The sequence below is a fragment of the Octodon degus genome, unplaced genomic scaffold, assembly GCF_000260255.1.
Source record: "Octodon degus isolate 3935 unplaced genomic scaffold, OctDeg1.0 scaffold00073, whole genome shotgun sequence".
NCBI lineage: Eukaryota > Metazoa > Chordata > Mammalia > Rodentia > Octodontidae > Octodon > Octodon degus.
Genome location: NW_004524649.1, coordinates 6,178,723 through 6,192,801, shown reverse-complemented (window position 1 = coordinate 6,192,801; position 14,079 = coordinate 6,178,723). Strand labels below are relative to the sequence as shown.

The 14,079-nt window shown below is 44.6% G+C and overlaps 1 protein-coding gene across 3 annotated transcripts in view; it reads left to right on the top strand.

The window, feature by feature from the left end:
* Cfap61 (cilia and flagella associated protein 61) overlaps positions 1-14,079 on the top strand; it is a 241,515-nt gene that overhangs the window by 24,831 nt on the left and 202,605 nt on the right. For all 3 annotated transcript variants that reach the window (XM_023720073.1, XM_023720075.1, XM_023720074.1), the window contains exons 7-8: positions 4,205-4,337; positions 10,972-11,122. In XM_023720073.1, the coding sequence (XP_023575841.1) occupies positions 4,205-4,337; positions 10,972-11,122 (284 nt within the window). The remainder of the gene's footprint in view (positions 1-4,204; positions 4,338-10,971; positions 11,123-14,079) is intronic.

Genomic DNA, 14,079 nt, shown 5'->3' with positions numbered 1-14,079 from the left:
TCATACTTTATCATTAGCACTTGGGCTGATGCAAGACCATAAATTATCGATTACCCCAAGGAATGCCTTTAGCAGACCCAGTTCCTCTCTGTTTTAGGGAAGGTCTCACTGGAGAGACTTCAGAACACCAAGATTAGTTGTTTCCCTCTTTTCCCAGAAGTATGAGTACTGAGATCTGATCATGGATATCTTTGCAAAGGGGTATGGGGCTCTGGTTCTTTGTGAGCCTTCATTCCTGATTTTTAGAATAATATTTTTGTGTCCATTATATAAATAAAAACTCATGGCACACAATTGAATGCAAAATTCCCTTCTGTATGTGCTGTCTCGTTCCGCTGAAAATGATTGGAATATTGAATTGCTTTCCCACTATGTAAAATAATTATGCCTGCTAATGGGCATCGATGTAACTTTTGTTTTTAAAATGCCCAGTGGCTATTCTTTCCTACAATCTTTTCTCTTTTTTTTGTATGTGTGTGTGTAGTCATGAAGGGCTTTTCTATAGAGAAAAGCTATCTCTCATTAGCAACAGCTTTTTTTTTTTTGCAGGTTACCATGAGTTGTTTTCCCCATGTTCTGTGAGCTCACAGGGAGGGTGTGCCTTACTAGGGTGAAAGTACTCAAGAGTGGGGGCACAGTGCATCGTTTGTACCATTGGATTGTGTGTGCACAGCTTTTTTTTTTTTTTTTTTTGCCTACCTACTCTCTGGGGAGGAGAGACCACGCCTTTTTATCAAAGGAACCTGGCTGGTTTCCCATTCAGTAAAGCTGGAAGGCTGAGCTCCCCTCCCACTCAGTCAGTGTCTCTGAGCCCTTGATGAAAGCTGAGCACAAAGTCAGGTCTGGTCCTGTCTGGCTACATGTGACAGAATTGCTGTAGAACTCCTTCTGTGTCCCCAGAAGGTGTGGTCTCTGATCAGGAACATGCCACTCCTTGGCCGTAAGAAATTAGCACCAGAACTGGACAAGATGAGATGTAACTGAGAAATAGAAGACATTGCCACAAATCTCCCTTGAAATCCTCCCTTCACTTCCAGCACATCCATCCCTGATCACTTTCTAGAGTAGCTCTGGAATCCTCTTTGCTCAGTGTCCTAAGTTATGCTGTCATTGTTGCTTCAATGCCCTGAATTGACTCACAGTTTTTATCTTTTGTGTTCAGTTTTACTGAGGGAAAGAGCAAGAAGTCATGTGGTGCCAGAGTAGGTGGGACACAGCATCATGTTTTTTTTGAACCTGCCTTTCTGTTGGACAGCACTTGGCAGCAGCACTAACCATATTTTTGACCATGTGTCGTAAAGACACTTGGGCAAGAGGCCTTTCAGAGCTGCTCCAGAATAGGCAAGATCGATGGGATAAGTGTGGTCAAAGCCATGGGAAAGTCTTTTGTTATTTTGGCAGAGAATAATAGCAATGTGTCTTTTTATGTGATAAGTTTTTAAAAGTTAAGCATTTGCTGTGTATTTTGAGTGCACCTTGGGTTTTTTTGGAAAGCAGGCTGGGAGGAGGAGTCCCTGAGCACATGGGTGGACGTGACCCTTGGATAGACAGGTGAGAGCCTGGATAGAAATGGATGTGAGCAAGGGAAGATGACAAGGTCCTCCTTTAGGGACAATAACTGATCAAGTCAGACCACCATGGTTGATAAGTGTGGGGAGCTGGAGACAGTGGTCTTGGTCTTCTTCCATGGCAAGTATAGATCTGACACCTATGAGCCAGTGTTTGAGAAAAATATAAACAAGTTTAAATATTCTCTAATATAGTGCTTCCTCCTTGGAGTCTTCTGTACACAACTGCTGTTCCAGGGGGCACTCACTGCAGGATATTCTTTTAAAGCATTGATGGAATTCCCCCCACTCACCTAGTGCTAGGGCTGGAACCGAGGCCTTGTGCATGTGTGCAACTCTTTATGGGGCCCTACGAGTCACAGCTGGTCCCACGGTGGCCTCTTGCATGTGTGATCTTCCTTTCATACCCTAGGCTGTTGGCCAGCTCTCATCCCAGTTGGGAGGTTTTGTAAAGCAGGGAGAGCTGGAGTTTCAGAGGTGTATTTCATCTCTGAATAATCAATCAGAGGTGATGGCACTATCCCCAGAGCATCTGAATAGCATGAGGTCACAGTGGAAGGCACTGGATTAGAGGAGTCGGGCAGCGGCAGAATTGGAGTTTGTGCCAGTAGAGACTGGAGAGGTTGGTACAGAACTGGCTGGGCATTGCTGGGCATTGATAACCTGGGGCCCCGAGCCAAGGACTCCTCACTCATCCACTCTTGCTTTCTGCTACCAGCTTGCAGAAGGCACTGAAAGGCAGATGGTTTTGAAGTGCATGGTCAGTTGTGTGCTCTCTCTGTGTGTGGAAGGAAGTGAAGTCTGCAGCCTGATGTCTGCCTGGCTCTGTTGTCTTGGGCAAATCATTCAGCTTCCCGCAAACACTGCCGTCCTCCACCTAAGTGGAGACAGCAGCACCTCTGGGAGAAGAGCAGCAACAGGAATGATCTGCATGAAGCCCTGAGCTCCGTGAACACCCCAGCCATGTGACAAAGCCACACTACTAGCATCAAAGAGAACATACTATGGCCGTGACTCATCCACATGGCTGACACTGACAAAGGTTCTACAATCTGAGGTACAGGATCTCAGGATAAATCCTGAGGGGATTTCACTGACCTTAGCAGACCCAAAAGCTACAACTCTTGTTACATAGGTCCTGCTTTATCTTGGTCTTAACCATCCAGCAGAAAAGTATAAAAACGAAGAATAAGAAGTAAAGCCATGCTGTTACATTGAGCTGTAAGGGACTCAGGTCAACAATTTCTGACATTGCCAGTCAAGCAGAAGACCCAATATTATTATGGGCTACTGGACTCTTAGAATATTTTGCTGAGTTTATACACCTATAATATTCAAATAACGGAACTTAACAAAAAAAGGGGATACAGATGAACGTCCATTTTGTATCTGTGTATTCAAAGTGGTTAGGATAGATATATAGTTACATTCTCTTAATGAATAGAGGGATTTGTTCTAATGGTGTTTGTAGATAGAATATCATGTCCGCTTCTTGTACAGCAATTAACCTAGAGAGAATGTATGCAATGGGTTAATTATTGAAACTGTCCTACCAACTTGGTTTGAAACTGTCTCATTGCTATTTGTTTCTCAATAAAATTATGAAAAAAAATAAAGAAAATATACTGGACCATAAGTATGGGGACAACCGAGATGGTGGAGGCACAGCAGGCCCACGTGGTGGGGCACGCCCATGATCCTAGCTCTCTGGGAGGCTGAGGCAGGTGGACCACCAGTTCCAGCTCAGCCTCAGCAATTATAGTGAGACGTGCCTCAAAAATTATGAAAATAAAGAAGGACTGGGGATCTAAATCAGTGTAAAGACCCTAGATTCAATGCTTAGTACTACAAAAATAAACCCAAAACAACCACCACCACCACAACAAAAAAACCAAACAAAAAACAGCAGAGCAATGAAATAGGATGAGGAATAAAGGTCAGAAGCCGGGGACCAGGGAGATGGCTCAGTGGAATAAGTCCTCCCCTGGCAAGTGCAAGGGCCTGAGTTCAATCCCTAGTTCTGCCAAAAAAAAAAAAAAAAAAAAGTCAGAAGCCAAATCAAATTCACTAGGCAAAAGTAATACAGATCTGGAACGTTGTTACACATGAAGTAGCAGGAAACAATGTAAGAATATCCTGGACAGGGAACAGGGAACACTGAATTTACTGAAGAATGTACAAAAAAGAAGAAAATGCTAAATGTGGAAAAATACGATAAAACAGAGTTTAGGAGCCAGGCTTACCACACAGCACAAAGCCTGGTTCTCTACCCTTGGCCCCAGTAGGGAGGGACAGGGGATGGGGACAACATCATTGAAGCTGTGATCCTTGGGACAGCCTGGGGTTTGATGTCCCCATTTCTTGTCCTTTGTCTGTCATGAACATTGCTGCCCTCACACCGACAGATGTGCTGCTGTGTGTCCTCCACTGGAATGGCTTATGCCCGGTCTGGATGTGGCTTGCTTCCCTCCCCTCACAGGTGTTCCCCAGTACCCAGCCCTGTCACTGTAAATCCAGATCCCTTTCTTCCATTCCAGTGCTAGCTGATGGTGGGAGGGTACTGTTGTTCTGGTTCTTAAATGGGGGACAGAGAGAAGGCAGCAACGAGTTCTGAGCTGCAGGCTTTCTGTTGGCAGGGTGGAAGACCACGATGACCTCATGCCGATATTTATGCAGCACGGCACCATCCTGAAGGATACGTATGGCGAGTACTTCCTGGCTGAGCTGATCGAGGCCCAGGATGAAGAGAATCATGCCGTCGTGTGTGAGGTTGGTGATTGAATTGCATCCCCTGGGGATGCGATTGGTGAGAGGGACTGAATCCCTGGTGCCTGGCTCCCGGCTCTGGTGCTGGTCCCTCTGTCATTAGGCTTTCAGATGTCCCCCCAGGTCACTGCCACCCCACCGTACCCAGAGGACTGGGCTTTGGGCTTCATTGTCTGGGTGCCCAGGCTGCTTGGCAGGTTTTGCTGAATCCCTAGCAGTAGGGGCTAGAGTTGGGGGATAGGTAGAGGACATTTAGGGATGGTTTCTGAGAGTCCCAAGAGGTCAGAGATCGGAAGTTGCAAATCAACATTCCGCTGGCAGATGAACGTCATTTGACTTGGAAAGTGATTTTTTTTTTTTTAAACACTGTGTTGATAGTTTCATACTTGTGGAAAATTTAGAAGTACCTAGATTCCCTGAATGCTTGCTTCCTACCCTGTTTGGTCATTCTCTTACTCTCCCTGATTTATCTGGAATAAGCATACTGTAATTAATTGGAGAGCCATTTTTTATTATTTTTTGGAGGGCCATTTGAGAGTCACTGACAGCATTCACATTTACTTCTGAATAAGTATAATGATCCAAGTTGAGCACTTATGGCTCCTACCATCCTGATGTCTCATCTGCAGATCTTATGCATAGTCCCAACAGTGTCACTTGTGGCCAAAGTAAGACCAGGTCATTCACTGCATTCAGGTGCCGTGTCTCTCTGGTGCCTTTTTTTTTTTTTAAAGGAGGGCAAGTTTATTTATTTATTTAGTTTTATGCATGCATGTTTTAAGGCAGGCACCATGCCTCTGAGCTATATCCCCAGTCCTTGCATACATGTTTTCAGTACAGGATGTTTACATTCATATCCAGACAACTTCCTGGTCTGTCACAAAAAATCAAAACAGATGTCAGGAAAGGAGAAGGGAGACTATTATTAGACAAGAGGAAGGGAAACCTATGAGATTGTAACTGGGGGATGGATAGGACTGGAATGTGGTGTGAAAATACCACATGAACCCAATGTTTTGTGAAACTTATAGTGCTAATAAAATATATTAGCACTGAAGATGGTGAAATAGAAATATTTGTGGGATCTTCTCAGTGGTAGGAAGGAAATGTCTGAAAAACAATTGAGACTTTTGGACCCTCAGAACCATTATGGAGTATGTAGGGATTGGTCCACATTACAAATGTTAGGGCCATGAGGCATGGGATCTTCTCTTCCCTCCCTCTCCCCCCCTTCTTCCTTCCTTCCTTCTTTTCAAACCAGAGATTAAACAACATAAGCAATGTGAGGTTTCCTATGACATCAGGGCTTCTCAAACTTGGAGCGTACAAGAGTTACCTGGGAGGCTTTAAGATGCCCCCATGCCAAGGACCTTGGGTGCAGGATGAACAGAGAACTCTTATAGCAATAAAGAGACCAGTAATCTAAACAAAATATATGGGAACAATTTGAAGAGATATTTCACTAAAAGAAGATAAATCATCAATAAGCACATGAAGGAATATCATTTGTTACCGTAAGATGTCAAGATCATTAGTCATCATGCAAATGCAAATCAAAGCTCCAGTGAGATACCACTTTACTTGCACTAGATCCAGTATAAGAAAAAAAGACAAGGGTTGGCCAATTAGCTCAGCAGATTAATCCCCCGTCCTCCTGGCCTGCCGGGCAAGCCCCACCCCCGGGGTGTGCTGAGACAGTGATTCAGACTGGGTGTGGTGGCACGCACCTGTAATCCCAGCACTTGGGAGGCTGTAAACAGGAGAATCACTACAAGTCTGATCTAGTAGTGAGACCCTGAATACCCTGTCGACCCTTCCCTAAAAAAAGAAAAAAAGACAAGAACAAAGCATGGGCAAGGATGTGCTGGAATCGGAACCTTTGACCCATGTCTGGTGGGATTATAAAATGGTGCAGCCACCTTAGGAAACAGTGTGGCCCTTCCATCAGAAGTGGCACACAGAGTTACCTTTCAGCTGAACCATCCTTCACTGAGAACTGACAACATGTTTCCACACAGCAACATTATTCACAATGTCCAAAAAGGGGAACAAGCCCAAATGTCCACCAACTGAAGGATGGCTAGACAAAAGATGATCTATCCCTTCCATGGCATATTATTAGGAAATAAAAGGAAATGGGGCAGGATGTATGCTATGACAGTGTTTGAATACTGAAAACATTACACTAAGGGAAAGAATCCAGACAGAAAGACCACAGATTGCACTATGATCAAGCCAACTAAATCAACTTTTTGGAGTGAAACATAATCAGGATTTTTTAAAATAGTATTTATGCATTGAGATGATGTCTCACTGTGTAACTGAGGCTGCTCCAGCCCAGGGCTCAGCAACCCTCCTGCCCCAGCCCCCCTCCCCATGTCTGGGAGGACAGGTGTGCCAAGATGCCCTGTGCAGCCAGAGGATTTTCAGAGTTCGCCAGTTGTCCCAGGTGCAGTGCGGTGTGGTGCAGGTGCTCACCACCATGTGGGCAGAGCACAGCATCTGGTGAGGGGCGAGGTGAATCTAGGCCGAAGTAGGCATTGGTTGATGAAGGCGAGGCTGCTCTGACTATAAGCACCGGAGTCACAGGTCAGTGCACTAAAGGATTTTTGTTTTCTTTTTAGCATGTTTATCTCTTCATGTTTAGGTCTTTGCCTGTAAGTGGAGACTCACTTTCTTGCCTTCTCATTCAGCCTTGAGCTCCAAGCCAGCATGAAGGGGAGGTCAGGAAGTGACAGTTTTGAAAAGCCAGGTCTGACAGCTGGACGGAGCTCCTAGGACTGGGCCCTGTGGACCGCACTGCAGGTTCTCCTTCATCTCGGCCTCACTCACCTCTGCCTGTAGAAGGCTTTCCCTCCCTGAAATTCCTGAAATTTCCCTCCCTGCCTATTTTTCCAGGGCACCCCGGCGTGCGCTTGGCAGGGCTGCCATGCCCATTCCCTCTCGTCCTTTCTCTCTTGCTGTTTGTTTTTCTTCTCTAGCCTGTGTCCAGTCTGAGAAATCTGTCAGGTCAGAATCTCCAGGCCCAACTCAGTGGTGCTCCTTCTCCCTCTCTTAAGAGGCAGAGAGAGTCCTGCCCAGACTCTGCTGAGGTCCAGGCCACCCCAGTGTCAGAGGCTTTAGGTTAGGGCAGGGCTGGGATGAGACCCAGGACCTGGGAGGGGGTCTCTAGTCTGAATCCAGCCCTCTCTAGTGCCAGAAGCCCCTGGGAGTTCAAGATCAGCTCTGCTCCATCCCTGCCAGCTGCCTCCCTGTTCCCTGTCCCTCAGGGCCAGGTAGAGATGCTGAGTCTGGCTCACTCTGGTTCCATGAAGTTAAATGCTGGGGAACCTTTAAGCTGCTTGTTAAATGCAGCCTTTATTAAAAACTTAGATAAACTTATACAGTGCAATAAACCACATTTGAAAAGTTGCCAAATGCATGCAGTTAGTGTATTCTTGCAGTTAGTGTGTTCTTGTCCGTGCTCTTGAGCGTTTCTGTCCATGGTCTATGTTTTGTGGAGGTGATATTCAAGGGTGTGCCAGTGTGCGTCTCTTCCCTGCTCTGTGTTGAGCGACATCACACTGGAGCTTGGAGCTGGCTGTGAGGAGCATGTTTGTAAAGTAGGAATTGGCAAGTGCTACACATCCGGACTCCCCCTCTAATGCTGCTCACACATTTTCTGGCACACCATGCTTTCAATCAGACATCAATGGGCAGAGAGGATGGAACAAAGCACCCCTGTCTCTCTCTTTCCTAACCAGCCCACAGCCCAATGGATCACACTCGTGAAGTAGGTAACTGTTGTCTAAAGGAAGGGTCTTGGATGCAAGGACTCTGCCGGGAGGGCTACTTGGGCGGACCTCGCTGCAGGATCCTTGTTCTGACCATACCCTGGCTTACCTAGACATCTGGTGTTTACTCCAGGCAGAGATTTTAGGGTTGGGCAGTGGGAGGCCAAGGGTGGCTCCTAGAAACAGATGGGCAGAGCGTCTGCTTTGGCACCATCCAGGGCATGGGCAGCCGTGGTCCGAGTAAGCACCACTGACCTGCAGGCGGCAGAGAGCCTGCCAGGTCAGCATGTGCTTGGCATCAGGAGGACAGAATCACAGCCAGCAGTGGCCACATTGAGGACAAAACCCCCATTGTGTACTCTTGTCACCTACAAGGGATTGGTGGCTACCATTGGTTTATGGGAGAAGGGGATGAAAATGTAAATAATAAAGTACACTTTAAAGATAAAGCCAGTGCACACATGCTTTCCCAGCCATCTAAACTTTCTAGAGCCTCACAGGACCAGAAAGAGCAAGAACAGAACTGGAAGTTTTGTCCTCCAGTGGAAGATAACTGAGGATGCTTTTATGGTAGAAAATCCTCTGTTATCTGGGAGACAAGTAACAGCCAGCAACCAGTGCCATCTCACTGGGTAAGCATGAACGTCCATGAATCCATTTACCTTTCCAGAAAACACACAGGACATAAAGGTGCATTTGGATACTCCCTCCTAGCTAAAACAGCATTTCTCATGACAGTCATCTTAAAGGAACCCTGAGCGAGGGGCAACCACGTCCGCCTTGCATCCCTGCTCTGTTGTCACCTCTGATCGTGAACTTGGGTGCATTGTTACAACGCTGGATGAATGATGGGACCATAACAGGTTGCAGAATTGGAAAGCACTAAATCTTTGTTCCTAATGGCAAAACATGTTTCTCTCATTTTCATCAGAATGTGTGATCCATGCCATTTGAAATCAAATTCCAAACACAATGAGCCATTAGTGTAATAGCTCATTACTAACAGCGGTCTTATAAATAATACATTCTTATCATGCACACACAGCTCGCCGTGAAGCTGGCGAAAGGTATTTCAGGCCATGGAAGTGTCCCCGCGCCAGCGCGGCTGTGGATTAGCAGGACATCTCCATGTGAACCAAGATGGATGCCAATTTTCCCTGCCGGGACTGAGGCTGGCCGTCTCTTTCTGCACATATGGTAGATGGATCGGTTAATCAGCATCTGCTGAGTCTTGGGCCTAAAATTACAGAGAAGCCAGACAACTGCGGCTCCACAGCCTTTGTTCACCAGTGCAAACAAGACAAACAATCACTTGTTATTTGGGGAAAAAATTAAAATGTTTATTTTGGACTTTCATTAAAGTGTCAATGGCTTTACAAAACAGCTGTGTAAATCCAGCTTTTACAGCAAGTATCATTTTGGGGGGTTCCTATGAAGAAAAGAATATAGAATATGGAAAAATTAATTTCTAAAAATTCCTCTTGGTTTTCAATAGTGGAGAAAAAATAAAGAACACCTCACATCTATTTTCCAAACACAAGCTTCAGAACAAACAGCTTTTCATTTGAAGACCTTTTCATTGGAGAACAAGCAATTTACTATTTAAATTCTTTTCTTTGTCCTCTAAAAGATTAAGCATTCATAAGGCTTGATTTTTCTCTTTCAGGATATTAAAACATTGGCTACTCAAAAAAACAACAACAACAACAAAAAAAAAAACATTGGCTACTTGCTTTGGGGTAGGGAAATCTATAGTTACAGAGTTTTACTCTCTGAATGGGAGGGTCTCTCAAGAAGTAAAAGTGAAATACTTGAAGGGTGGGACACAGCACATGCTGGTTTCTGTAAGAATAGACAAAGTAAAAGGTAACAGGAAAGAGTGAGATAGTTCTCTTGGAAAGAGGGAGGGACCAAGAGCCGGGGGGAGCGGAAGGAGAAGGAAAGGGGGCATAAAATTTCACATGGTCGTGGAAACATACAAGGACCCACAAGCAATGCAATTTTTGTATGGCACTAACATGAATTAAATAATAACAATAATGAAAATTGAGAAAGGCGACAAAGAGTTGGGGAGGGAGGGGAGTTGGGAGGGAAAGAGGAATAAAAAGAATCAAGAAATGTTAAGTACATGCACCCACTCCCTAAGATGAATGTAATCACCTTGTACTCCAAAAATGTACCCAGCAAAAAAAGTTAAAAAAAAAAAAGAATAGTCAGAGGCTAATCAGCCAACTAGAATTTGCTTAATAAGCAGTGGGAATTTCATGTGTGAAATATAAACATTTTTTTCTCTTTTTAATCATTTTCCTTGCAAAGAAGATAGGGAACACAAATTATTAGAAGGGCATAATGAGGGCCTACTAAGTCACAGTCATCTGTCAATATAGAACATGGTAGAATTAAGGGCTTTCATTAATTTGTAATATTTTAGAACCAGTAATAGGTCCAGATCGCCCCATTGTTCCACTTCCCTCCCATTTGTGGACTCCTCCTTACAGACCCAGATCATGGGGCCATTGGAAGAATGATTCCCTGTGTGTGGTGGAGGGGAGTCCGGGAGGACTGGGTCTATGGTGGGATACAAAGAAAAAGGAGGAGGCAGGTGACATTGGTCAGGTGGGGCTTTGGTTAAAGACAAAGGCAAGTGTTAAGTTCTAACAGCTTCTCCTCAAGAACTCTCAGATAGTGCCCCTAAGTTCTTTACCCACCTCTACGGTGGCCCACAGGGTCATCTGGATGTGCCTGAAGACGTTGCCTCTGCCATGCCTAGTGCTACACACCAGCTCCTGCCCCCCCCGGAGGCTGTGTGGTGGTATCATGGTGAGGACAGTGTGCTGCAGTAACCAGGCTCTTGGGTGTCCCAGGTGGAAGGCATAGCTGTTGGCTTCATGAGCGTGTGCTCCAGAGTGAACCTGCAGCTGCTGCATGAGTGCTTCGACCTGGGGCCTTTCCATGGATTCTGCGTCCCACATCCCGATGATGTCCTGGAGCCACCTGAAGCATCCAGAAGCGTAGGTATGGTGCTACTCCAGGGACCTTTTGGGAAGTAAGTCCATGCCTTATATACTCAGTGCTGTTGGCCATGGGATAGAGCCAGATAGGGCGTTTTCTGTCTCTGTCTCCAAGGTCCCTTACAGACCAATTCCCAGAGTTAATCTCACCTTATGCAAAATGCCTGTGGGTTCAGATAGTTCACAGAAAAGACCTATGTGGCCAGACATGGTGGCCTTACAGCAAAGGCTGTCGCAGTGCTGTCAGAGTAAGTACAAGTTACAGTGAACACTGCCAGCATTTCAGGGTTTTACACTCACATGCACATACACAAAGCCAAAGTCTAACAAGTGAAGTGTTTAAGTCAAGACTTCAAGGAACTGGGGATGTAGGTCCATGGTGAAGCACATGCCCAGCATGCATAAGGACCTGTGTTCCATCCCCAGCACCATGAACAGACAAAAAAAAACCCAAAATACAAACTTTCCACTGGTAAGTGCTTCATAGTTATGTCTTTGATAAAACCTTATATAGGTCTACTGCAGATAGTCATTTTTAACTTCCTAGCTTATACCTGTATGAAATAGCAAAATCGGTCTTGAAATATTGTCTGTATTAGGGTTCTCAAATGAAAGAGGTTGGGCACTGATGGCCAGCATGGTGTTTCTGTGTCTGTGCTTGGGTCCCTTGGCAGACAGATGTGGACAGGCAGGGGACTTTGGATGTGCTTCTCTGTTGCTGTAAACCTGGGTGTCTTCATGTCTAAAGTGGAGGTAAAGGTAATGTCTCCCTGACAGGCCAGTTGTGACATTTCACAAGGCATGCAGAGTGCCTCACACGGTGCCTCAGTTAGTACGCAGTGACTGCTGAGTGCTTCGGCCAAGCTGTTCTTTCCTTGTGATTGGCCATTCACTTCCTCAGGTCTCTCCAGGGGAAAAGCTCTGCTTTCGTCTGTCTGAAAGATTATATCAATATTATTCAAAAATAGGAAGAGGAATACTTAGGTTGGTGGCAAACAGACTGGCAATGTAGACAAGAGTGGGTGGCGATTTGGCTGACTGTCCCTTGAAGGGAAAGCCAAGTGCAGGGTGTACAGCCTCGTCCGACTGTACACACCCATCTCACCATGGACTTGATGAAGCCATGGCTAGACAGGCATTTGTTTCCCTCATACAGACATCAACACCCTTCCTCATAGAGAGGCTTGAGTTCATTGCTTTTCCACAGTGAAGTCTGCTGCTCTCCGCTGCTTAGGAAGACACCCCAGAAGTGTGATGAAGAAACTTTGACCTTGAGAAGCCCTGCACCATGAGCTCCCCTGTCATTTTCTGATGCTTGTATTCTTCTCCAAAGATGACACCAAATACTGCTGTTACGGCTCAGAGTTCCCATGTGTAAAGTGCTGTAAATGTAGTATCCAACTCAAAGAACTGTTCAGCAGGTTACATATTAGCATTACTGTGATGTGTTTCATTTAGAGCTACACACAGTAAATCCCCCACACTCCTGTTCTTAGAAACAAATTGAAAAGGAGTCACCTCTTCCACTGTGTTTCTGAGTGTTTCCTACACAGAAGAAAGGGGAAATTCCTATCCTAGAAACTGTATGGGAAGCTGTGGGAAAAAAACTCAGCATTTAAACAGAGTGCTGGATTTAAAACCACACATCCTCTAGCATGCCTAGAGAAAACCCATAAAAACTTGGGAACTTTTTCTTTTCTTTACTTTGTGTCTCAGTTACTCTTCCCTTGTTGCTGGGACAAATACCCAACACTCAGAATAAAGGAGGGAAAGGTTTATTTAGCTCACAGTTACTGGAGGTTTCAGTCCATATTCAGCTGGGTCCAAGGCAGAGCACAAAAAGCAGAAAGCAACCTTTCTTGACTGCAGCGAAGAGCAAGAGCACAAAAGGGGAAGTAGCAGTAGCTCAAGCCACTAGCATCTCTTCTCACCTTACATTGTAATGTAAATCACCTGCCCCAGGGCACGTGCAGCATCTACACCCACAGTAATCATCACAAACTCCAGAAGGTGCCCCAAGACTGCATGAGGATTTAGGGGGCCAACTAGACACTCACCATAACACCTTGTAAGGCATTTTTACTTGAACTCAGCTGCTATAGGACAGGGTGAAGGAAATAGGAAAATGTTCCTTATCTTCTTCACTTTAATTTTTATTTGAAACAAATGCTATAATCTAGAATCCAGGCTGACATATTTTTCTTGGCTTTTATTTCTATCCCCCCCCCTTGTTTATTTGTGAAAATCAGCATTAGGTTCACTGACACAAACTTAATTCTTTATGAAATCTCCCCAGGCATGAAAGTCTCATGTCAAAAGAAATTTCTCAAAAACATGAACTAAAAATTGTGTTTCAAAGAAGCACATGTTATGCCTCATGTCTTGATTTTTTTTTCATATAATTTATCTATTTTAAAGACAGCACAAATTAGAATTAAAACAGAAAAAATTACAAGTGATACAGAATTTCACTTAAACTAATATGAATTTCACTATGTCTTGTATTTTTGCTTAGCACTTTTTCCATGTCAAGGGATTTTCACATATATAGTCTCATTCTATGCTTGCTACTTGGAATATGTCAAGTTCTTTCCATTTTATCCCTGCCTCAGCTCATGTAAGGCTCTGTACCTCAGATGTTGACCTAGAACCCAAACTCACCTCTTTTTGCCTCTGTCTCAATGCACATTAGACAGTCAAGCATTCTGCTTCTGAGCTCCCGCCCAGCCCATGGCCAGCTTTATCTTGGATGCCTTTTTTTTTTTTTTTTTTAATGGTTAGTACATTGTGTATTGTTACTGCCAAAGTAGTTTCTCATATTACAAGATATAGGCAAGAAATAATAAGCAAATAACATAGGTACAAACCCCCCCTTTTTTTTTTAAAGTCAACAGAAAATGGAAATATACTTTTTAAAAGTTTCTAATACTAGGAGAAGATATCATACAATGTCTTTTTAAA